The sequence below is a fragment of the Gasterosteus aculeatus genome, chromosome 10, assembly GCF_964276395.1.
Source record: "Gasterosteus aculeatus chromosome 10, fGasAcu3.hap1.1, whole genome shotgun sequence".
NCBI classification, from domain to species: Eukaryota; Metazoa; Chordata; class Actinopteri; order Perciformes; family Gasterosteidae; genus Gasterosteus; species Gasterosteus aculeatus.
In genome coordinates, this window is record NC_135697.1 from 15,874,577 (window position 1) to 15,901,192 (window position 26,616).

The following is a 26,616-nucleotide window of genomic DNA, read 5'->3' on the forward strand; positions in this document are numbered from 1 at the left end:
ACCCTAAAAAGCAGGTCGATAGGCCAAACAAAAATGTTTTTTCTCAAAGTGTTTATGTGACGTGGCCGTTTGTTTGATTGTGTCATCTTCAATCTGGTGCGTAATGTGGTGCTCTAGTAGTATTTCACAGAGGCAGAATTTGGGATGTGAGATCTACTTTAAATGAAGTTCAGTTTAACAATCAGGGTGTGGTGCCTTCGCCTGTTTTAAATTGTTTGCAACATTTTCAAGTAGGATGAACTAATTGATAGTTTTTGCATTTTCATTTGGACTTTTTCGATGGAATGTTACAAGCATGAACTTCAAACCTGTCTGCCCTCTTTGTCCCTCACGCCATCTGGCTGCTCTTTCATCAATGCTGCTGCATTCCAAAATCTCAGCCATTTACCTCAGTCGGAACAATATTACTGTTACTGACAGGAGTGCTGGCAAAGACTATGAAAAGAAAGCCAACAATTTGCAATTCACTGGAACTATCGTTTAAGCTGCCAAAGAATAATTATTTCTTTCAAAAGTAAAGAGGGATTCAGTCCGATTTGGCGGCGGCTGCGTACGTGGGCACTTCCAACATGGTCACATATGGACTACTGGCCTTCACTGACCCCTTTAACGGACGCTCTGATCAGAAGTTGACCCCCCGCCGTATGAACACAGCTCTGTCTGCACCACATCCGCGCTTCAGACCTCCATGACCGTCCGTGTGGTTTGCTAAAGCACAAACAGATCCGCTGCATTTAAATGTGCCCACTTTAACAGAAACACTGGCTGCTGTTTCTTCAAGGCACGTATGCTAATGTGTAAAAATACATATGCGTCTCAGCCGCGAAAAGGCATTTTCTTTTATTCCAAAGGTCGTTATAAATATATTGTACAGGATATTTAGGTAAGCCGGTGCTTCTAGGGCTCGTCTCTGGTTACGCTTGTCTCGAGTGGAAAAGGATCCACGGCGTTTCACCATCTACCCAAACAGAGGCGGGTTTGCTCAGCCGCCCAGGAAATGAATATAAGTTGGCACTTGGCAGCAAAGGATTCTCGAAAAGCTCCAGAAAGGTGGTGTTCGGTGTCTCTGTACAAACATTAATTTTGAAGGATGGAACTTGCTGAGGGAATCACTCCCAGCCCTGTGAAACTTTAAAAAGTGTTTACCAATTATTTATATTTAAATGCACATTTACAGCTTAAAAGGCCTTTAGGAAATCAGTGGCGCTTTAATCCCGCCTAATTCAAGAGCTCAGTTATAGTGAGAGTTTTGTTTTATTATTTGTGACAGAAAAGGAGTATCGGGCTTCAACGAAAGGTCCTATAATCAAAAGAAATACCATGAAATGCCCAAATATTTCCCAGCGCTGTCTCAAATGACGCCTTTAATGCAAACTGACTCCTGGTGCATGAGACGCAGCGCAGGCCTCAGCGAGATGATGCATCTCAGCCGCATTGCTCAGAGAATTCCTACTATTCGGAAATGAGGATTTGATATGTACATCGTAATAGTTGGCCGTTGCGCTTGCACTTTCGGGATTGTTACGGGAGCCGAGCCGATAAAAGGCGATTCATTCAAACCTGAGAAAGAAACATTATTTTACAGTTTGTTTGAATGAAAAAATAATCAATTACATAAAGTGTTTCCCTTTAAGAACTGCTGCACTTTGGCAAAAGAAACAGATTGTGTTGTAAATTATTCTTAAGACTATTCGCCATCCAAATACTTTAGAAGTTATTACAAAATGATTTCCCAATTCATCATACAAAGTTCATGCACTTCTTTCAAACATGAAACATGTTTCATAATGCTTTTACTTCTGATATTTTAAAGTGAAAGGATCACACTGATGTTTTTAAGTGTTTTTCTCCGGTATCTTCAGCTGTCCCGTCATATCAACGCACCACTCCTGCTTCTCCTTCCTGATGTCTTTATGGGGTTGTGTTTCCCTAAAGCCTCGCAAGTGCATTAAAACGTCAAGAAAGGTCCGGTTAGATGTGGAGACTTTGCGTCACTGTTAACCGTTCTGCTTCTTGGCACTTTTAGATCTGAATAGGGTTCATCAGCAGACCCGGGGTCAGCAGCCACAGACATGCATTGTGTACCGCGCAGGACTTGGAGGCATAATCATGCATGTCCTTTGATTAAAAGTGGCACTGCTCATGAATTCAGCTGGCAACACATAATTGCACTTTGGTAACTGGAGGTCAAAACTGTTTCATGTTGTCATTTTAATCATTTCCCAGCAACCAACAAGATCACATTCCTCTTAAAAGGCCCATCAGTTCCAACTAAGTGTCAAAGAATGCTTCTAAAAATATCTTGAGGCCAATCAAAAGTGAACCTGTGACGCTACCGGGCCCTTAAAGGGTCATTTCACCGATTCTACACATTCAGCTCACTCTGTGGCGACTCGTGTGTGAACATTAAATATTTGAATAAAAGTGATGAAAAATGGAGGTGTGGGGTGTCATTGTAGGCTCCGGTATCTTTTGAGCTTCATTGCATTCTTTTCTTTTTAATAAATTACCTGTAAATTAAGAAACAGGTCCATCTGCCTCCCTTATAATGGAGTTAGCCCTTAAGCTGAACTTTGTTGCACTTGGACATGGTTAATATTCAACACGATTGTAACGTGTTCAAACACAAATCTATTTAAATGTGTAGTTCGGGTGTTGGATTTTCCTCCAGGTCAGTTTGAAATCTAATTACGAAAAAAGGCCGTGGGTGAAATCTGCTTCTCGGGGAGGGAACACGTTAATAACAGCAGCATGATCCTTTGAGTTCAACCTTCATTCTGCTGTTCAATAAACCGACTGATGAATGTCGCAAAATAATGGCACACTCAGTAAGCGACATCTAATGCACATGCTAATATTGGCAACGATATTTTGGCTTGATGCATGGTGAAACCATTGAGATATATGATCGCTTATAGAAAACAATACCTGATGCTTTTAGTCATTTGAGAATCTCTGTCTGCAGTGAGGCATAGGGATAGTACATAAAGTTAAGGTGAAACGAGCTAACTCCCCTTTGAAAAATAGCATTTCCCCAAGTGTACATCATTTGGTATGAAACCAAAGTTAATATATCAATTTTGTACCGTCGATCTGAAATGAGGAAGTTCTTCTTGTCTGTAAATAGAGCAATCCCATGAAAAAATAGACATCCATGCTTCATGCTTTGCGTCCCGTTGTGTCCACGCTGTTCCGCACAGTTCTTCATCCCTTCCCCAAGAACACTTTTGTATATTACACACCACCAGAACAGAAAGAGGACAAAAAGTGCTGAAACAAGATATGATAAGGAGCATTGTTGGAAATGTCTGACCGCGTGTATAAAACATGGAACCTCATCGGTTCAGATGGATTTCCTTCTCCTCATGAGCTGGTGACTGTCGGTGAAGCTGTGGAGGCCCGGCGACACCGAGCTCATGGGCGAGGGGAAGAAGCTGTTTTTCAAGGTGCTGGGCGAGATCTCCTCGATCCGGTAAGAAACCGAGTGAAAGTACTGATTGGGATTCAGCTGCGAGCTGAAGGAGTTCTGGTGGGAGAAGGCGCAGCCGAGGCCTCCCATCCCCCCCCCGGAGCTGCCGAAGTCACGCGAGCGGTAGTGCATGCAGGAGCACACCGACTGCAGGTCGCTCACCTCCGGCCGGTACGGCTTGCGCCCCCGCCGGCCCCGCTGCAGCGACTCGTCCTGGATGTGGATGATCATGCTGCTCCGGTTGCCGGCCAGCGAGGCCCGTTCCTCGGCGTCGCGCCGCTCGTCCTCGCTGTTCATGGTGAGGAAGCGGAGGACCACCAGGTTGAGGAAGGCCCCGATAACCGTCAGGCCCACCAGGATGTACATGAAGCTAAAGGCCACGTACAGGGGCTTCTTCTGGAGGGCCCGGTTCTTTTGAAGGGCCACAAAGTCCCCAAAGCCTATAGTTGTTAATGTGATAAAGCAGTAATAATAAGACTGGAAGAAGCTCCAGTCCTCGTAATGGGAGAAGGCGGCGGCGCCGATGCACAGCGTGCCGATGCAGGAGAAGAACCCCACGGTCACCATGTTCTCCATGGACACGTCGGTGATGCTCATGCCGCAGCACTTCTTGATTCGCTTCAGGAGGTACTTGACAAACGTGTTCATCCTCTCGCCCAGACTCTGGAACATGACCAGAGTCAGAGGGATTCCCAGCACGGCGTAAAACATGCAGAAGGCCTTGCCGGCGTCGGTCCCCGGCGCCGCGTGCCCATAGCCTGAGAAGAGAGCAGACAGACAGACAGACGGCATTAGTGACGTGGGAAGACGCTTGTGAATCAACCGCCCCGCCGACCCCCCCGCGCCACTCCAAAAGCCCCAGATCAGCGTTTGGTTACAAACATGACCAAGCAAGAAATCTTCCTAAGAGTCTTCGAGCGCTGCCAAAATGGGTATTGAATGGGCCTCAAAAGTGTGTCCGCTCATTAATCTCGTTTGGGCTCAAAGATGGTGGCGGGTGGGGCGGCGGCGGCGGCGGCGGCCCTTGTCAGGCTTTTTCCGGTGAGGTGGAGGAGTTTGGAGGAAGGATTGGACGGGAGTCATGGGGGAGCCAATGGAGCTTTTAGCTTAATTGAACTTTATCTTTAGAACACAAACTGCTGACTCACATGCAAACAGACTTCTGAAAAGCAGCCTGCGGCGCTAACAATAGGATCCATACATTAGATTTAATTTGGAAAATGCAATATAAACCATTTTTGCAGGAGATTAGAGGATGAATGGAGCCAATTTCTCTCGAATATGCAAGGCTGGAAAAAAAGAGTGTGGTATCAATTATCGTTCTTTTACCACATTCTATACTGAGAGTATCAAACATCATGGCCAAGAAACACCCACCATCTGTTGGCATGTGTATCACTTCCACTGCTTCCCAAAAGGAGACGGAATATTTTTGGTCTAATGCATGTTTTATGTATTTATTTATTCTAGATCCGTCCTGAGCGAGTTGGGAGTTTTGCACTCTCAAATATTGATTCTGTGTTTTCCCAGAAGGCTCTCCGCCCACTCGGGCCTGTGTTTAGTTATACATTTAAAAAAAGGACTCTAGCTATCTTCCTTCTATTTGCACGAAGGGTTTGTGTGTGTTAGCGACCAGAGGTTTTATCGAGATAACTCTTCATTAAGTTCTAAAAAGGTTGATTTAAGGATTTGATATTTACTGATTTCATCCTGAACGTATGAGTTTGTTTTTTGATTGAATTCGTTGAAGCTGAACTGTGAGTATTTCTTTTTTTTTCGAGAATGGGGGAAATTACTAATTCCTGGCGTGAAAGGGGACATTAATCTAAAAACGTTCTATCTTCTCGTGGCTCTTTGATTTGGTTTTGTCAGCCGTAAACTCATCTCTCATCAACCCCTTTTCCAAGTGAGCTGTTTTCAGCAAACAGACAAACCTTCTGTGTGCTTCCTGGTTGGCTTGGCTGACAAGTCAGTGACAAAGTAGTGAACACAGTGGAGCATTTAGCAGTTCCCCTGGGACGCAAATCTGGTATCGGAATAAAATAAGTACATTGTGCTGCTCTTCTTTCGCTTTTCCAATGTTACCGGACCTAATTTATAAAACACAGTCCTTTTGAAAAGGGTTTTTGAAAGAGAAGAGAGAAGAAAAAAACAGCTCAGTTACAAATAAATATCACCATTTAACATAATATTCGTCATATTCGAAACTCAACAGGTAAAAGTCAAATGACCAAAAAACAACAACAACAAACTGCTGACACAAAAACTGTGTGGTGGAAATTATACAGTATGTCGAGTAAGTCCCGATCTCACCCAGTGAGCCTGCAGAAAAAAACATGCTTTGTAAAATATAGAATATATAAATGCAGGAAAACGTGCAGAGTCAGTGAAGTTTAACGATCAGCTGCAGGTCAGCAGCAGCTCGCTATTTGCTGACAACAGATGAGCTCATTCAGCTCCTCTGACAAAAAGTGCATCTTGCACATTATTTGCAAACACACACACACACACACAGACACAATCTTCCCTTCTCTCCAGTACAGCACAGAGTGTAGATGCGACAGACCAGCTGAATATGAAGTGCATCTGTAGCTGGAGAGACTTTGCTCTTTTCTATGTGTGATAAAGAGATATTTCGGGAACCTCTGCATGCTGCTTGGGGAAAAAACAATTTGGGTCAAAAGTGGACATCATGTGCAAAAACGCAGCAAAGCACGATTGTGGCATCCCGAATATGTCAGTCAATCTCAATTACGTGTGAGCACAGATTTGCACTCCAGCCAGACATCCGTCTTCTTCCATGCTTTCTCAAAATTAGCAAATGAATTGATATTGATTGTGATTGCTTCAATTTGTTCTTGCGCAGTAATTAGGACGTAACGACTCACGGTGGCAACTGTGAAGAAATGACAACTTTCATTTGATTTGTTTTGCCCGTGCACACAGACTGTGGATGATCCACGGACATCATGTGTTACACACAAAAGACATCATTTGAACTGCAGACTGTTTGAATTGTTGTAACGGTTTGAAGGCTTCTCCCGTCTGCGGTCGGACTGGAGTGTATTAGGTATCGATTCCACAGCTGCCGGCTGAAGGGTCACCGAGCTCACACGTATAGTCATATCAGATTAGCGCTCCTCTTTTTGGCCTTAAACCCGGACGGCCGAGCGGCTCAGTGCCCGCGTAACGGCGCTTTATGGCATTTTGATTCCCACAGTCTGGAGCTTCAAGTGATGATGCTGACACAGGAGGTCGCGAGAGCCGTGTATTAAAAGGATGAAACCACGAGCAGGGAAACGCCGCCCACGCAGATGTCACTCCGGCTCTTGCGTTTCATTAGCGTCCTTACATTCCCAAGGCGATTTACTCGGGATGATTAACAGGGTTTTAGAGTGAACTGACCTGCAGAGGCAGGTGTTACCGCTTACAGGTAATCATCCACGACATCGTGAATGGATGAAAGACAATGAGGCGATTTCTTCATGAAGCTCGTTCAGTTTGGGCTTTGCTCTAAACCCTTAAAAAGTAAATGGAGATCTTGGCTTATAATTCAGCTGCTTCCCGACTCAGTGGGAGCATTTCTTCGGCGTGGTCTTCGGGATGTTTGGTTTGCCGCGGCAGCGCTGCACTTTGTTATCTGTTTGTCCTGCTATAATGACTCTATTATCTCCTGTTGTCGTGGGAACAGACACATTTGCTCTCCCACACAGAGCCCGGGCCTCGCACAGGTGCTTTTGTGCTCATGTGTGCAAGAGGTGAACGCGTGCGGTCGGCCCGGCGTGAAGTGCAGCGGAAAGAGAATCACACTCTTTGAATTAATAATAAAAGCGGGAGAAAGGACCGGGTCCGTCAGATATGACATGATGTCGAGAGACTCGAGGGCCAAATGCAGACGTCTTGAAGGAGAAGAACATTTGACATTTTTTTTAATCTATATTCTTTTTCCAGCTGCAGCAGACAAGATTGGTTTGGGGAAAAAAACACTCCAGTCTTATCAGGCAGAAGCACAAAGTCTGTTTAATACACAGAAGCACTCCACAATCCTCAAATTGAGATGCTGTGAATCTGATTTGTCTCCTAGACCGATTTTCTCAACGGAAATCTTTGCCGGCCTTCTCTAGTGCATCTTAATTTTTTAAGTAGGTTGGCCTGTAATCACCAATATGACTGATTGCTTTAACAAAAAACAACTTCAACAAAATAACATTCATAGCAGCGCTCCGTAGGCCATTAAGTGTTTGGATAAGAACAAATCCCCTGGCTGTCTATTTAAAACCACAAAAGGAAACATGAAAAGTCACATAAACCTCTGTTTAAAGGTCCCATTTTGAGACGATAATGTCTAAAATAATAAAGCTGGTCTAAGTGAGGGAGACTTAAACAACATGAACAAACACCATGACAATCCATCCAATACGAAATGTCGTTAAAAACCACGAGTAACGACCTCGTGGTGGCGCTGGAGGAAACGTCAGAGGAGCCTTGCATTGACTTGAGCAATCACAGTAATCAGGCTTCTTCATCTCTGGCCTCGAGCGCCGCGGCGCCGTTCTGCTCCGGCTGCAGTAAAAACTCCAAAAGTGTCCAGAATGTAGCCGCACATCTGGTCTTCAACCTGCCAAAACCCAGCTTGTGTCGCCCGACTGCTCATCGGCCTCCTTTTGTTCCCCTCCTGCTCACCTAAACACTCGCACACATTCAGCTGTGTGAATTCACTGAAAATGCTTGTATGTGAGGCAGGATCTGACTCCTAACTCTTCCCCTGTGTCGTCATTCTCTCAAAGGTCTCTATTATGATGCTATTATGAGCTACTGGGGCTCGGACTGTGTCTCACTGTGTGTCACTTTGGGGAGAAGCTTCTACAAAATGAATCCATCAATTAAATGTCTGGAACCATGCAATAGCAATCTATTCAATCAATCAATTGTTAGTATTGTAAGGGGATGCAGGTCTTGTAGATATAATTCATCTTAAGGGAATTCTGGTGATGATGCAGATAACTAATGTTGTCAATCACAAAGCAGAACATTAGATATGTACAGTGAATAAAGATATATATATGCATCGTAACTAAATGTAATCTATAACTGCATCACATGTGACTCTACACTCCAAACCCAAATGCATCTGATGTTTGACACATTTATGAATACAGCACGGCAGCTCTCATCATAAAATGCATGACTCAACCTTTGTTTGGCTCCAATCCACTTTACTACGACTCGTTTTGAATGTCTGCCCACACCCACAATGTGAGCTCGACGGGTCTTTGTGAGTGAGTCATTGTGGCTCAAAGTCTAAATTGACACAGCTGGCTGAAATTCAATTATTATATTGTTGTATCACGAAAAAAATAAATTGATCCAGTACAAAAAAAATAACCAGACCGTCTCGCAGTCAGGTAATGATTTAATGAATTAACCAAAAGCCTTCACTGGGTTCAGATGCGAAATTCCAGCTGCTACTTATCTGCTGCCTTGCGACTTAAAATTAAACCTTCTGTTAAAAGGAATCCAGTATTTTTTTAGTCATGACTAAATAGACAGGAAGGTAGACGGAGAGCGCGTCCAATCATCACATCCGGACCAAACGGAACAATCAGACATGTTTGTTAGAGGCCCGAGGCACCAGATTCCTATTTTTTATTTTGTTCGATCTTTTGATTCGTTGGTTGCTGTCAGTCATAAGAAAATCCCTAATGTCTTTGCAGATAATGAACAATCCTGCCGTTAAGTGACGGCTACATGAAAGTGTTCAGCTGACTTTGTTGAGAAAATCAGTACAGTTGCTTTTCTGAAAATATCTGCAACTGCACTTAAAAACATCCAAACAATCTCTCAACGCGGAAGCGTACCGTCACTAATGGAAAAACAGGTTTAAAAGTATAATAATAAAATAAATACAGTTGCTAGGTCAAACAGAACACAACAACATGTGGCTCCGTAGCAGCTAAATTCTACCAACTAGTTGCTGGTTTTATCTTTCTGCCATTCGGTGCCTCCAACAGATTCCTGCTGTGGCTGGAAACCACGCTGATGGACCCATGACGGGAACGTTGTGGCCATAAACCGAATCCATGAGACACTTAAAGGGAAATGCAGCTAGTGTTTATTTACACTACCTGGGGCGCCTTTCGAGTTGCACATTTCATTTATTCGTAGTCTTACTAAGAAATGTTCATTTGCCACTTTGATTTTATATTAAATAAAAAACGCAACACAAGCATTGTTGCTGAAGCTTCTCTGGACAGGAGAACATTTTAATTAAAAATACATATTACTCCATCAGACCTGAAATAAGTCGGTTTTTCATTGGACTGAGAATCGGAATAAAGTATCAAATTTAGTTTGAGCAGAACATTTGATATTCTAAAAATATCAATTAGCCAGAGAACACGGTGATGGACGGTGTGATGCCTCCCTTTGTTTTTCATTTATTTCCACACCTCGCTGGTTGTATAATCCACATCATCCATTATTCATGACACCATCAAGGTAGTCACTCATTAGTACCCACACACAACCCGAGCAGTTACTCTACAAGTGTTCAAGCACCTGTTTAAACCAACGCTTTCCGCTTGTTTGATCCGCAGGTTAATCGGCCTCGTATTACTCCGCGTGCCCCGATGGCATTAATTGCTCAAAGGCCGTGGCATTTTAACGAAGGTCACAAAGAGCAGCGAGAACACCTTGTTCAGCTCGCTGCCCGTGTCTCCACTGCGTCACCCGGCGAGAGCTTAGTGAGTCTGGGAAGCGGGAGCGCCATGGAAACGTACTACAAGCGGGGAGTCCGCCCGCAATCCCACGCGTGTGTGGTGCCAGACCGGTTGTGGACTTTTTCGCTGCTGGAGGCCTTAATTCTGTTGTGAAGGGAGAAAAAAACGTCAAACATTAAATTCCACCGGCATCATTAATGCCTACCAGCGTCTTAGTGATGTTCAGTTTGTTTGGGACGCGCACCGAGAGTGCCGAATGGCGTGCAGCGAGAAACAACTTAAGCAAAAGTAAAATAAATAAACGGCGATTTCGTGACCTTTCACAGATTCTCAGAGTTGCCGGTGAGATTTTGGAAAGCAAGCAGACGTTTGTGCTGAGCAGCAGAAGATGCTACGATGCTGATGGCAACCAGCTGCCGGAAGCCGGGAGACACGCTGACTGTGCTTCAAACATTGCTTTTCCTTCTTCAAATTAAAAAATGTTTTTCCACAAGGGCTCAATATGTTATGGCTGGCTTGGTGCTGGTTAAATATGATTATCTAATTAACAAAAAATAGTAGGGCTGTCAATAGATTAATAAATGTAGTTGATTAATCGCACATTTTGAAATTCATTAATCTTGATTAATGGCGATTAAGGAATGTTGTTGTTACATGTTGTTTATAATGAGTAATCACTTGTGTATTGTTTAATTGTTCTAATCCTAACCCTAACTACACATCATCTCGGAGGCATAATTCCACCGGGTGAAACATGCTGAAACATGCCGTCCTCGTGCTCTCAACTCTCCATCATGTAACGGCTGTGTTTAAAGTGCCAGGACGTTTTCAAACCACCGTCTTTTAGGGACACAGTGGTGGTCCTCGGCAGACTGCGTTGAGATGGAAGTAGCATAGCAGCTAGATTAGCATAGCAGTGCTCTAAGTGGTCCGTTTGCCACTCACCCCCTTGACACGTGGAGTAATTCCTCTGCACAGTTCTCTGCTGTATGTCGCGCCTCTGTTTTATTTTACTTCCAATCCAAAAATCTCTCTGCATCTTGATGTAACGGAGTGCAGCTAGTGGCCGTTAATTGCGTAGATTAACGCGTTTATATTGACAGCCAGAAATGGTGGCATAGTAGTCTTCCTTAAGGTTTGGTGCCAACTCATTTTGAATTGTCTGGCCCTGCTTACTGATATACATAACAAAAGGCTGTGCTCAAAACACATTTATATTCCGGTGCTCGACCCAACAAAAGACAAACACAGACCCTAAATGCATATTAAGAGAGAAAGCAACCAGTCATTTAGGGGCTGCTGCCAAACGGCCATGAAACGCTCCCATTGGCTGCACTCTGATCCGCACATTTCCTACAGGGGAGTTTCAAGGTCACCACGAAAAAGTCAGAATGAACGAGCGGCAGTTAGAATAAAGACAGCGCAGCCTCAAATATGTCGCCGCTCGGCCGACTGTTTGCTCTAGAAAGCTGCCGCACATTTTTTCTTGGAGAGACAAGGTAGACAGACGGTACACAAAAGGGAGTCTTAGCTAGAGTCTGAGCATCTGCTAATCCTCAGCATTACTCGAGGAAGACGGCCGTAGCTCCTCTTTAAGTCTTGGGGAACAGCCAATGCATGGTATGTGATCCATCTCATGACTAAGTCCTGTAATGTCTATCCCGACTGTAATTACGTCAATGACACTCGAATCGAAGGATGCATATCCGTTTATATCCTTAAACTGTGAAACGGCTTCTTGGAAGAAGAATCAAGAATCTTCTTGAAAGATTCAGCGAGGAAGCGCAACAAACACCCCCCGCGGCTGCAAAGAGCAGAAGCCGACAGACGCACATCAGCGAGACGCCATCGCCAACTATGGTAATGAGAAAAGACAAGAGAAGCAGCGGCGTGTAGCGCGCCAAAGTTACAAGAAGGTCGGCCATGACGGCCTCCATATTTTGAGTTTTGGCGGGAAGGCTTTAAAACACACGTGGGATGGATTGCCGTGAGGTTTTAGGGAAACATGCATGCAGGAATTTGATTCACGCCAAATGCTTACAAACCTGCGGCGTTCCCATTAGCTGTAGTTATTGCATAGTGGTAAAAATAAGAGATACCTGCTGAATGTCAGAATGTTGTGAGTTGTCTTTGCGGAGATGCTATCGTTCTCATATTAGCAGTTAGCTAAGTCTCAGTCTGTTTGGTTCTCTAATTAAAGAAACATTTTGGGCTACAGAATTCTGTCTTTATATTCATAATCTGTAGGCAACAGGACAACATTTTGTTCCCAGATATAAAACCAGATTTGCCACAACTGCAAATACAAACGCTATCATTGAGAAACGCCGGTTGGGGTTTGTCTTTTTGAAATCGCCTCGTTGACGAGGGAAATGTTTGTTTTCTTCACTCAGTATCCGGAGAGTTGATGACATTTAATGCACCCAATTTAATATTAATATAGTTAATAGCATCTGCGCCAGGTCAGCCTGAACTTGATCCAACCAACATGACCGTGACATCGTGAATAGTCAGAACTATTTTGAGCCGAAGAATGAAGCCTGACCTTCTGCTGCTACTCGGTGGGTTTGGATTAAAAATGATATCCAAGATTTTCCCTCAGAACATATTTCAGTGATCATGTGCAGCTTAACGTTTTGCTGAATTATTTATCGTTGTTTGCTTTGTTGCACTAATCGACCAGCTTATCACACAGCCATTGTAGCAGCGATCTTCAGTCTCCTGTTTGCACTTCGGCTCCCGGCACAACGCTGTCTGCGGCTAATTTCAGTGATAAAACTCCACGAGGGAGAAGAGTATTAACAAACGTGACCCAGACCTCTGCGACCTTCACAGCAAACCACAAATCCATGTTTCATTTGAGAGGACGTCTCACTAATTCTCTCCTTTGTTCAGAGGCGGCGCGCTGTGAGCCGGGTTTGAGGTCTCCCCCTCTGAAGACGCTTTGCGGCGATCTCAGGCTGTGAGCGAGCTTCTGATGCGACAAACACCGCCGGAGGACCAGCGAGAGGCCGAGGCGACGGATGGTTCTTCTTGGTGTGTGAGTGAGTGAGTGAAACCCGCATCAACCCTGAGCGAGATGAACACACACAAGATGTTTTTTTGTTTTTTTTAGATTGACTTGTGGTTTTGTCACAGTTCTTTGCACATTAGTCCTCATGATAAAAGAGTTTGATGTCCCGCTTTCAGGTCACTCAGCATTCACACGTCATTGTCTGCAAAGTTTCTTCTCATTGGATTAAATACGTCCCGATATGTTACAATGCACGGACGCTTTGTTTGTTTCTCTGAACAGTGTCGGTGTTGCTATGTTCATTGTTTTTTGGGGGGGGGGGGGGGGGGTCAACTGAAGAGGCCCTCTGTTCCCGAATCGGTTTCCACCTGCATAAGTTGTTCAAATGTTTGCGTATAAAGGACTGAAGTAATACATTTGTAATTGGGTTTTTTACTCCTCCAGCTGTGGTAGAAGACAGAGAAACCCCATTAAAATCCCTTCAGCCAGTTGTAGCTTTATGTTCTAGCAGCATCAGCTCTGCTCTGTCCTGCTCATTCATTTCAAAGCACAATGCCGCTGCACTTCCTTTAAAAGGTCGATCAAACCTGCGTAGACACCGTCACGCCGAACGCGTTCTGCAGCCGCGTGCTCGTCACAATCCTCCTGATCGCCGCCGTGTTTTCAGGCGTTTCAGCTCAAGTCGCGTTCGCATCCTCCAGCCTGCTGCCCGGGTGTCACTCTTCATCCCCTGTTAGGCCCGATTGAAGCCCGTTGCCCCGCTGCGATGCGGCCGTCGAGTGCTGCTAAGCAACAGGCGCTCGCGCCGTCCATCAGCTCCACGGAGACCGTCGGCACCACTTGGGCCTGGCGCGCCGCCGCTGCCCACCGACGTGTAACAGCGATCATTTGTTGTGGTCAGAAGGTCGTGTCAAACCCACGTCGCTGGTGTTTTTTGGAAGACAGAGACGTGGCGTGTCAGGACCGGCGGGTCCGTGGTCACGTTGACCCGCCGCGGCCGGCCGGGCCGCCACTAATTGCCAGCTGGTTGCGTCTCGGCTCCACGCTGAAGCTTGTTTGGCCCCTCGCAGCCGAAGCCCGCCAAGCCGAACAGACCGGACTAACTGGCTTTCTTGTTTTCCACCTCGTGTACTTAGTTTTACTTTGCATGAAATGAACACTTTCATGCATAATGCTGCAGCGATCACATCTGGGACTAGTCACAGAAAACATGTTGCATGTTGTATTTCATGATAATAACTCAGCTGCACATTAAATACCGTCCATTTATCATGAATTAATGATCCTTCAATTAGAAGCAGCCCATGTTAACATGCACTCAGCAATGCCATGCAGAGTGAAGGTAAGCCCTGATTCCTCCTCTATTTGTTTGCCCCCCCCCTCTGTAGTTCTACTGTCACACAGTATTTGCTTTCCAGCCCGCGGGGGGGAAGCGCATTTAGCATCAGAGACACTACTCGTGTATCAAAAAGCGGCAGCAGACCGCACACCGAGTGCAGGCCGCCGACGCTCATTCCATGCTGCTGTTTCGTGGCAATAACTCACACGGGAGACCACACATACCCACTGCTTCTACAGATGGAATAAAGTGGTTGTGATAAGACCATGTGGGAGTGCATTACAGTGCAGAGCTGCAGAGGGAAGATGACTGTCAGGGTCCGGGAGGAGAGAACTGGCAGAAGGTTACAGCGATGGAGTAACGTTGGTCATCGGCACTCCTAATGTACCCACCGACAGATTACATAAAATACCCCCGGAGCAAGTGCGGGTTATTTAAGCTGGCATGTCGGAGAGGGAAATGAGATGACTGAGTGTGTGTGAGCACAATAATTAGCAGATCTGCGTCGTGCCGGAGGAGCAAGGAACACACGAGCGTTTAGCAGCTGGTTACTGTGTCACGCCGACTCTGATCGGCACGCAGCCAGCGGCCAAAAGGGGGACGTGGATGTTACCGCTCCGGGCCTCCAATCGAAGCCACGCGAAGAAAGAAGTGAAAGAAGTGAACAATGGGACACAAGCGGTCTTCTCCTGGGGGGAAAGTCCTGTGCTTGTTGGTTCCATCCAGCAGCAGCTTCTTACAGAGACCCAACACGCTTCTAAACGCTGCTTCGGTTTCTGTGAAATGTGTAACTAGCCCTTTTTAAAAAAAGACGTTCCTCTAAAAGCTGTGGGTGTTTTTACAAGAGGGATCAGGTGTGGATGAATACACATTTCTTGCACCAGTGAGTGTTTTGCTGCATCGGTACAATGATGTGTATTCCGTGACGAAGGACGATGTCAGTTTAGCCGGTAAAGACAAAGTTATAACAACTAATCATAACGAAAGTCTTTGTCAGAATCAATTGAGCAATAAAATCTAATTTAAAAAAAAGTCATCCATTCATCTTCTTTCTTCACATATTATACAACATTTGTGCCATGTATTTAAATATCCAGTCTACTCTAAATTCAATATTTGATGCAGTGACGTTTCTGAGACAGGTTCTTTTCTCGTGCACTTAAGATTTCATACCAATATTCCAAAATAAAACTGGATTCATACTTTTGTAAGGACACCCCCGTTAGCAGAGGGGGTCCTTGTGCTACACAATCACATGGAGGGTTCGCCGTGCGTGTTATGTCAGAGCTGGTGAAGCACTTTTTGAAGGAGCTGCTCGAGTTGTGTGTCTGTTGTCTCCTTCATACACCCGAGGAAACACTCAAATACACCGACCCCTCTTCTCTCACAGCCCACAACATGGCTGCTCCCGCATGTGCTTCAGAAGGACGCATCCTGCCCCCCCCCCCACGACTACAAAGGCGCCCCAGCGGTCCACTTGAGGCTGGATGAGCCCACTGCGCCCGTCCCTCGGTAGCTACTGCAGGGGGGGGGGTTATACTATCTCTACGGTTGATGTACATGTTTTCACACCTCACGCCTTCTGCCTGCAGGTGTAGAGTTTGATACAGCAGCTTCAGGGGGGTGGGGGGGGGGGGCTTATCAGCAGTCCTCACACGTCACTCAAGCTCAGGCACTTGTGTTTGCGGCTCAAGCACTGGCGGGAAGTTGGGGGTCAGATGTGTAAAATATTATTGTTCACACTTTTGGACCCACACAACTTCATAACAAACACACGTTTATGTTTTTATGTTTCTAATGCATTCTTTACGTCTGGTTTTCACAATCTCACTCGTGCAATTATTCTTCTTTAGTATTTTCAGCACAAGCTTAAAGGGCCGGCGTGCAGGATTTAGCATCGAGCTGTGCTAAGCGTGTACTGTGTGTGTGTGTGTGTAGTGTGTAATGTGTGTATATAGCGTGGCCAACACGAGGACATGCGCCTGTTTGGTTTGTCTGTTCTTGGCCTCAGTAGAAACATCGTGAGACATTCAGGGCTCCATGAAGAGAACCTGCTGATGTGCAGACGCACACGATGGTTTTTATTTCTCTCTATTCCAAATGAGTTTGGTCGTTACATCCATGTCCTTCCACGACCCGACGTTGTGCAACTGCCTTCACAGCCCGAGTGGTACTTCTCGTGGCGATTAAACTTTAATGTGTGAAAATTACCAGAGCGCCCATCTTAGATAGCTGCAGTTTTCCTTTTCTAAACTCACTTTCTGACTAACGTCTTATGTCATGTCTTCTTAGGTTAAAGCAGCGGGCACAAAGTGTTTCGTACGGCAGGATCTGGCGTGCAGAGTTTAAACACACCAGCCGGTGACTCCCACAGAGAGCAGCAGCACCGCGGGGACACGTTCCCATCGATGTGCGTGGAGGCCCCCATCAAGCTCCCGGCAGGACGCCTCGGCAAAGGGGAAATAATCTACTGCGGCCTCCGATCTGTTTGTTTCTTTTTCAATTGTCAGACGCTATTATTAACTTTGTTTGGAGGAGACGGGTGAGCACGAGCTGATCCCGTTTTCACGAAAGGTCTCGATTTACAGCACAGAGTTGATCTCACAAAATGGGGACGTGGAAGTCAAATCTCGAGAGGGCGAAACCACTAAACACTCCTTTGAGCATTGATGGATCTCGCGTCGTCTGGCAATCCCCACCTCCCTCACTAAAGGTACTAAATCAAACTAAAAACACCATTGGAGACTCTGGATGCAAATACTCATGTAAACAAATAAGTCTTGAAATGACAGCCATTTAATACTGAAACACAATTATACGGCTAACATTCCTCTACCAGAGATATGGTAATTAAATTAATTGAAATGAACTTTTTATTTTATGCCGGCATCTTGTGAAAAAACATTTTATTCTATTTATTACTTTCTGGAACTAATACCAAGAATACAACTGAATTTAATTTGCACGCAGACTATGACTTGGTCACAAAAAGACTCCACCAAGCCAGCAGCCCGAAGCTTCTCACACCAACTTCTAATGACGGCATTTCTATCATTCATCTCCTCTGCTTGTTGGGAACATTTAGCCAAACCAAAGAATAACCATGTGTTTGCATAAATGCCTCGAAGACGGGTGTTGTTCAAAAATAAGACTGAATATTTAATAACCTTCGACAGAAGACGGACCGGTTGATTAAAAGAAGTAAACAGAATGTATGATTTATTTCCTGGATGGAAGCTTTCTCCAAAATGTGTTACATGGCGGCTGTCGATTGACAAAAACAACACAGAATCGAAGAATTTTGGACAATTATCTACTGTGCTTTTATTCTGAAGGGTTCCTCCACTAAAAGGCAGCTTTTACTGTCTCTATGTAAAGTGCCTTTGGGCATCGCGCTGTCCATCGAGTCCTTGTCACAACGCCACAAACAGCCCGTCTTTCCTCGTGTTCGCGCACACGTGACGGCTCCACTAGCAGTGCACGCGCTTCACACCTGCACGACTGCGCCCACCAGGGTCACGGCGCGCATCGTCGTCCAGAGGAGGACGGCGTGGAGCACCAGACGGATCACACAGCACGACTATTGCCCTCGAAACCATATCGCCCCCCCCCCCCCCGCGATTCACTTCAGCCACGATTCTAATATCAAAATGAAAGATAAAATACGTCACACGGTGTCTTTAAGTACGATTTACAGCACCACATGTCTCTCTATTAGTTCATATACGAAAGCAATCACTCATATGAAGCCCATAATTCTATAATGGCCCAACTGAGTGGCTCATTACGGCACGTGACGTCTGAGTGGCACCGACAGCGCAGTGGAAACTGTGACTGGCACAACAGGTCCAACGGCATCCGGCTCGTCTTTCCTCAGAAAGGAAGTGTGACGGGTGCGTCTGTGAGGATGATGGCGGTCTGCACCATCTGCTTTGTTTAGGTTTTCCATCAACCGTTGTGCCGAAGCGTATTCAGTCTTTTCCTTTTCTGTCACGACTTGTTGAGGTTCCCCAGGCGCTGCTATGCTAATAGGGACCTGTTGGGTTTAATACCGTCTGAAATCTCTCCTCGCCGCTATTAGTGTGCGCTTCAGGAAGCCTTTTGCTGAAGCTTTGGTCACGGTCTCTCTCTCGCTCTCTCTCTCTCTCTCTCTCTCCGAAACGTGAAACGCCGAGTTCTCGCCTCAGTCGCACCCCGAGCGACCTTCTCTACACACATGTTGATGTTTCCAGACATTTGCCAGGGATGACTTTCACCTTTTAAGCTGTCTTTAGTCTCCTGGCAACACGAGGGCCTCGACACTGTGAGGAAGGTACACGTTCATACGCACTGCTGCATGCTGGGAGAGAACACCGTGCGCTCCTCACATGCTGTCATCGCTAAGTGTCACATTGGGTGCAATTAGTCACAGGTGTTATTATATATATATAGTCAACTAGCAGGGTCAATCTGGAGGGAGGGCCGAGCGCTCACAGCCTCGTCATGGCGACCGACCAGCACCAGAGCTGGGCTCCCGTTTCAGACCCGGAGACGAGAATCCGATAACAAGCTACCAAAAGTTCCCCTAAGACGGAGCATCGTACTTTGTTTATCAGTGAAGAGCAGTCAGATAGAGTGCAGATTGTTTTTTTTAAATCCTCCCTGAGTGAAAGCGTGTGGTCTTGGACCCTCAGTTGTCTGCAGCCGCTGCGGTTCCGTCTCCTGTTGCGTTTTAAAAGGCACTGAGATTTTACTGCGACAAACTGCTGCCAAACATCCCAAAAAATGCAAGAATCACATTTGGCACAAAATTCCCGGTGACCTCTGGCGACATTAAAGAGAGGCTGTGCGAGCGGAATGATTAAGGAAAGTTCCATTGGTCTCTTTATTGCAGTAGATGATTTACGAGTTTCATTTTACAAAGAAATGACTCAACAAAACCCTGAAATGTCAGATGAGCAGAAATGTGATTAATTTTCCTCTTTGATTTGATAACGTTTTTATAACTTGTGAACCGATTTGACTATTGATGTTTACAGTATAGTAATACTTGTGTTATAATGAGGATGAATTTGATTTGGTTCTTTTGGGATGCAGTTCTTAAATGTATAAATACGAAAACTATTCACATTGGTTTTATTTATATTGAAAATGTAATTGTATGGCAGTCTGCCTCTAGTACTGGTAGTACTAGTACTCTAAGTATTACTATAGACGCCACTAAACATGCTACTACTGCTACAATAGTTTCTGCTACTGATAATACTACTAGTTATAGTACTTCTTCTGCCACAGCAGATACTTCTACTACTGCTTTTGCTACTAGTGATTATACAACTCAAACTGCAGTAATGGCTACACTCTCTTCTAGTACTATTGCTATAAAGTTTACAAATACGAGTAACTACTACTACTACATTAGTACATTAGCACCGCTACATGTTCCCCATGAAGCTCGTGAGGCTTTTGTTGACCAAACAAATGCTCGTAAGAAGGATCCAGTGTTGATAGCAGACATCAAATCAATTCTGAAACTACATTTTTTTTAATACATTTTCTTTTTACAGACATTTATATCATTCAAATCCACATCCTGTCACATTATATGATTTGCTCTCCCTTCAAATACTCTGTTCTAAGAGCAGAATTCCGGCAGTGAATGCACAGCCGAGTGGAACCACATATCTTAATAAACATCTTTGTACCATATTTTTACTGTCCCACATGATGAGACTATTTAATTAGTTTCCACAAACAGCTCATAGTTGACACAGTCCAAATGGTTTTTCTTATCTTTGCCGCAGTTTCATTTTGCACAATCCCGGTTCCAATCCTTTCAATTTTAGCGGACAAAGAAATTATTTGAGAACCTGTTGACAGATGAAGAATAAATCTCTGAATGAAGCTCTGCACGGACTGGCCAATCACAGAGAACCATTCCACTGGGATTGTCTCAACATAAAATCGGTTTCTAATCTAAGGATTTTACTTAGAGCATTGAACATATCGAGAACATGACCATGTTCCCGTAGTTCTATTCCACTTTGATCATTTTGTTAATTCTCTGCCTCATACAAAACTCTGTACTCTATATACTGTCGTATAGCAGATGCAATAAAGTACTTTAAAACGTATCGTAGTATCAGAACATATAGTGCAATGGTGTAGATCACTCGTATTTTAATCTTTTCTGAACAATGAACCGCAAACTTTAGTAGGATCATTGTTGGTTTGTGGTCTTTTTTTATAGTGCTTGGTGCCAATAAAAGAACCTGACTCTTCCTTTAAGATGAAATAGAGTTACACAAGATTCTCCGGATCCTCACTGAAGGACATTTTGTCGATATCACAATAGAAACAGTGTCGCTCAGTGCCCAAAGTCACTCACTCAGACAGGAAACTAGCAAAACAATAAAACGACGTAATCATGACACAGTTCCACTGAAAGTTGTAAACACCATGTCACATTCATTTGGACAACATTGTCATTTGGGCCTTGCAACCATTCAGAAAAACACTTATTCTTCTCAAATTGTATAATACCTGCATGCCCAACTTTAGTCCAAACACCTGGTTCCCTTGTGGTGAAAATGAAGGAAATTCCTGCACATATTGCAGGAGTCTTTCTTACTACTGTTGGAGACAGTTTTATTTTGGTGGTGCGCGTTTGAATTAATTCAAAGCTGCATTCAATCCCGAGAGAAGGTGCCTTGCCTTTGGAGCATCAACAAAGAGAAACCCAGTGCTCCCCTCCGCTGGAACTGCATCTGTATGACGCAAATGCATCATCGCGTCAACCCGACAGGGATCTCAAGAATGCAGTTTTCAGTCCGCCACGCTGCTCTCCTACAGTTGCGTTTTAACTTTGCGATCACGCGTACAGTAAAGCTCCGTTATCACACACCGTGTATGCAGAAAACCACATCAGCGACCCCAGCGACCTTTCAGCGTGACGCAAATCTAACCACGCGCACCGATTAACAGGCTGCAGATGAACTGACCCAGGATCGGATCCCGCTCGCTGGACTCCCCGAACTCCTCCGGAGAGGAGCTGTCCGTTCAGCACCACGTCAGCAGAGCCAGCTCGGCGCTCTGCGTCCAAAGTTCACTCATAGCGTTGAAACAGGAATCGAACGTGTGTCCCAAACGGCCCGTGTGAGTGCGCTACGTCATCCTCCAGAGGGGATGCGCGTGCATCCAAACACCGCTCGTGTGGCACGAAGCTCCGTCCGCGCAGTGGCCACAACTCCCCCGGTGACTGATGCAACACGTTGCTTAAAAAAACTTTATGTTAAGGCTCGCGGCTGCTGTTTGGAAATCAGATAAGAGACCCTCGGTGTTGAGGGTGACAAATATATATTTCCTGTCCGTTTCCTTAAACCTGTATTTGTTCAACACGTTCTGTTTGCGCAAAAGCGACCACACGCAGAGAGCCACCTGTCATGATTAGAGGGGGGGGGGGGGGGGGGGTCGGTTCTACTGGTTTTACAGACTGGGACGACAGCCAGGAACTTACCTATGGTGGTTATGACCGTGATGGCAAAGTAAAATGACCCTGCAAATTTCCACTGCACCCCGGCTCTGTGGGGCTCAGCCTCCATGATGATGGTCTCCAGCTTGCGGTAATCATCCTCGCTGATGTTATATTTTCCCTGGAGACGCTTCTCCTGGGCTTCCAGCTGCTCCTTTTCCCGCATCTCGTGGTCGGACTCCAGGGCGTCAAAGACAGCGGCCCCGACCAGCAGGTACGTGAACGTGCAAATGATCAGGGACAAGGTCCGCACGTTTTGCCGCTTCATGGCCAACAGGAACCGGCGACCGAGGGGCTCATGTCCCCTCGGATTCCCCGGGAAGGCGCAGCAAGCGTTGGGGAAGCCGTGTGGGCAGCGCCTGGAGGCGGAGGCGCAGAAAGGCGCGCTCCGGTGGCGGTGACCGCGGTGGATGCCGGAGTCGTGGCAGCTGTGGAAATCACCCACCTTGTGGTGATGGACCCCCAGATCCTGCTCCTGGTTTGCGGAGAGACACAAGAGACTGCTCGAGCGCCGGGACCAGGTGCCCCGCAGCCGAAAGACCCTGCGCAAGACCTGCCCAAACGAAGTCCTCCCGGTGCGCAGTGCCATCAACAAGCTGCTTCCAATATCGCCTGTTGGTATCTGTTCTCCCCCAAGTGAATTATTCGGATGTGAATAAAGTCGTCCAATTAAAGAAATGCTCTCGTTGTCTCCTTTTCTTTGAGCCGCCGCTCACTTCGTCTTAGCTGTGATTTAGAATGCACCGCAACAAGACATCTTTCCCCATGGCTCCAAGTTTCCGCTGAACACCAACCTGTTCATTGTAGCCTCATCAGCATGCAGGCTATTTTTAGCAGCCATCCCCTGTGTACCAAAAAAAAAAAATCCAGTAGCTGTGAAATCTTTAAATCTTCCTCGCAAGCTGCGGACATCCTCATCACAAATTTGCTGAGTCCTCAATTGGACGGAGAGGTGGGGGGACGGGGGGAGGGAGGAGGGGGGTCACAGAGCACCGCAGGGGGACGGCAAGTTGGGAAATGGTGTTCTCACAATGCGCACAATCATTTTCACAGGGCTATTTCCTTTGAAAGTGTTTACTCCTGGATTAAGTCATCGGCCGTTAGAGGAATCAAACCTCTTCCAAGTCAGCAACAACAGGTCCCGTCGCAAGGAAGAGTTTCCCCCAAATTGACCATTTTTTTTAAGGATGTGTAGAAAATAAGACAAATACTTTAGAGCTCGAATAAAAGGCTGGAGCGCGCTCCTTGCGCGGAGTGGCACACGTGCTCCGTTGCGCACATCCAAACGTCCTCTCCTGTACTCCCGGAGGAGGAGTTTAATCGGATTTAGAATAAAACGATTAAAAAAAAAAGAGATCGAAGGAAAGAAAAACAATACATGTGTATCCCTTCGTCATGCGCGCGCACGAACTGCTCGTGTTTTGAGGACTCTACATTTTATGTGTCCACTGTGGACTCTAATCGGTGGGCGGGGCTCCGCCTGTCTCCGCGTTCCGCTCCCTTTTTCCAAGAGTCACGATTCATCCAAACTCTGCCTCTTCCAAGAGTATCTGCTCAGTGAGCACACACACACACACACACACACACACACACACACACACACACACAGCGCGCGACCTCCCACATTGACCCCTCCTACTCATTACGTTGCAGCGGGGAAGCTGAGCCGCTTGTTGCTGCGCTGTCCGAGGTGCTGAAGTCGGACTGACGATGTGCGGATCATACGTGCAACAGAGAATACGGAGTGAGGAGATCGTATTTTATGGATAACCCACCCTAAAAAAAACAGCATGGATTACCATTCCGTTTCATCCATCTGATTCTGTGATAAGGGCCTTTAGGGGACACCTGATTGTGAGCTTGAGGTCCCACAGAAATGCCAGAAACCCCTTTTTGAGGCCTTTATTTTGACCTCACACTGTGAATACAGACATGGTGCTTCTCCTGCTTTGCATCTTGTAACTCTTGTAACCGTCTAAATTTGGAGACAAGCTGGACTGAGCTGAGTTTTAATTGCAGTATAGCACCCATAGGGAGAAGAAAGAACTCCCAGCATGCATTGGAGGGAAAGAGACTAACATACAAGGTTCATTTCAGATTCCAGAACTCAAATATATTACAGGCTTTATCACTAACATACAATTTGGTTGAACTGTGAGAGATGTGAATTTACGTTGCAGACTGAATACTGACTGAATATTCTTCTAAGACTTTGCGGTATAATTGGGATAATTGAGCATTGATAATTAGTTAAATTAAATTACCAGAGCACTTTAAGCGTAATAATTAAAGTCAGGCAGTATAACTCCTGATATAAGAAAAGCATATACTCTTGAAATGATTCATAAGTGGATGAAAAACAAGATTGCTCTTATTCTGAATATTCAGAGTTCACCAGTGTCCTTGTTTGGCTGATTACTGACAAGTAACACATTATCCCGGTACACGGAGCAATTGGTGAAAAGTTCCTCTACTCAATGTATAAAGCACGGATGAACATTTATAACATTAATAATGTTCATGGAACAATGAATAACTAGAATCCACTGTCCTTAACCCATTCAGAAGCAAATGCTCTGCTACCTTTCTCACTTTTTTCACACATTTTATTATGTTAGATAACATTAAATCACATAGACGGTCCTCTAGTGTGATATAGATGTTCATGAGTAAAATAAAAAGTAGATAAACTGTGTTATTTTGATTGGACCATTTAACTGAGGTCTGGTTTCCCGCGCGACATCTTTACTGCTTCTCTTTTTTAAATTCAGAAATGTGTGTCTAAGTATAAAAACCTTCCTCCGGAGCGAACAATCGGGAAAAGCAAATGCCAAAACTTTCATCAACTTATGAATTACTGATGAGTTACACCGCACAAACACACAGCAGCACGCTGGCCTCAGCGAGGAGTCGAGTGCGTGCAGAAGCCAAGACGTCGACCGCAGTGTTTCATTATGCAGCAATCTAAGAGTCGAAACAGCTCCACTAATCAACACCGGCTGGATGTGGACTCGCTCTATATTTAGCTCGCCTCCCTCACATCTGGAGTGTCCACTCGGCCCACCTACAGAACTCCTGGAGCATTTCTGGAGACGCTCAGAGGGGGAAAAGACAGCTTGGTCTCCATGGTGATGACGCCAGTTACTGATCACAGGGAGACAGAACTTCTGCTTCATACTCTGTCGTATGATCAACACGAGCAGGACTGAACGATCCTTTTTGTGAATTCAAAGTTCTCAAACATCGCAACGAGATGCTGTTGATTGTATATAACAGCATAGAAATAAAACATAGAGGCAGAATACTGCATGGCTGAATTACACATATATGTACGGGCTGGAACAGCCACCGAGGATACAGAGGTCATGTTATCTTATTTATCAAAATAGCAATGACTTTGCAGGGTGAATGACGTTCTGTCTTTCCAATCTATAAATCAGTTTCTTCCCACGTTTGTGTGTTGGAGGCAAATTAAGAGAAAAACTTAACTAATAAAAGGAATTCAGCTTTTCTGCACCAGTGCGAGAGTGGTGACAATTAGAAAGAGCCCGACGTCATTAACTCGTGATGGCCGAGGACGCAACTGAAAGCCTCACGCACATTTCACTGCTTCTTTCATTTCACGGGGACTTGAACCGAGAGGACATTCTTGCGTTCTGGAGGCTGTAGTCACGTTCAGGTTGGCTTTGTTTCGTATTGGCTCAAGTGTCTACTGTCACACCCGCCGCCCCTCCTCCGCCGGCAACCCCCATATCTCACCGCCACTGATCCTTTACGGAGCAAGGTTGAATATATATGCAACACTTAAAGAGAAGAGAAAGATATTTAATTGGAATTTGGCTTCTTGCAGATTCATTTGCAGGAATGTTTCTGTCTTTCGACTGTCGCTTGTTCTCGGACAACTTGTTTTTCTCACTGATGTATCCACTTAATATCTGTCGGGGGGAGAGGGGGGGGGGTGATTGATGAATGATTGTTAGGCAGATTGCGATCAGAATTACAGATGTGCTGCGAGGTAATGAAGGTTGGTGGCTAATAACGTGCTGAGGATTTTCTGATAAGAAACCTCATTTAAACTTGGGCCAAGATGCTCAGTCCTTACTGAACGTCCTTGGTCCTGGAGGGGGGGCGGGGAGTGGGACGGGGGGGGGGGGGGAGACGAGGGGGCAGCTTGTGGTTTAAAGTGGCAAACGCTGTAACAAACACTGATGTGATGCTGTTTATCTACCATACTCACCAGACCTCATACTCGTTTTAAAGCTGCTCTAAAAGTTACAAAGTGGCAGAAAAAAATACCCAACGTTAGATTCCAAACGTCCCTCGTAGGGGAGCTTCCCTGCTTTTAAAGTCTTCTGTGGCCCAGAAGGGATCCGGTTAACCGGCTGCGTGCCTGGAGGCCAAGAAGAGTTAACGAAACGTCAGCGTTAAGCGTGAAATAAAACACAAAACAAAAAAAAGAGCATCCAACTGGATACATAGACGCGTGTTGGTCGATGCTGGCCGAACCCACAGGCGATGGAATGATGTCATACTTGTACTAAAGTAAAGGCAAAAGAAAAAAGCAAA

The 26,616-nt window shown here is 45.4% G+C and overlaps 1 protein-coding gene across 1 annotated transcript; it reads right to left on the reverse strand.

Annotated features, from left to right (window-relative positions):
• Nucleotides 1-2,506: 2,506 nt before the first annotated feature.
• kcnk9 (potassium channel, subfamily K, member 9) lies at nt 2,507-23,454 on the reverse strand. The gene is made up of 2 exons (XM_040187841.2): nt 22,036-23,454; nt 2,507-4,227 (listed from the first exon to the last, which is right to left on the reverse strand). Exons 1-2 carry the CDS (start codon nt 22,637-22,639, stop codon nt 3,344-3,346), a joined length of 1,488 nt encoding a protein of 495 aa, XP_040043775.1. The 5' UTR covers nt 22,640-23,454; the 3' UTR covers nt 2,507-3,343.
• Nucleotides 23,455-26,616: the final 3,162 nt, after the last annotated feature.

Bases quoted from the DNA above. Each gene is read 5' to 3' on its own strand.
- kcnk9 (XM_040187841.2), bottom strand. From the start codon at position 22,639: ATGGCACTGCGCACCGGGAGGACTTCGTTTGGGCAGGTCTTGCGCAGG. The intron at 4,228-22,035 runs GTAAGTTCCTGG...CTCTCTTCTCAG, and splicing joins CACGGTCATAACCACCATAG to GCTATGGGCACGCGGCGCCG.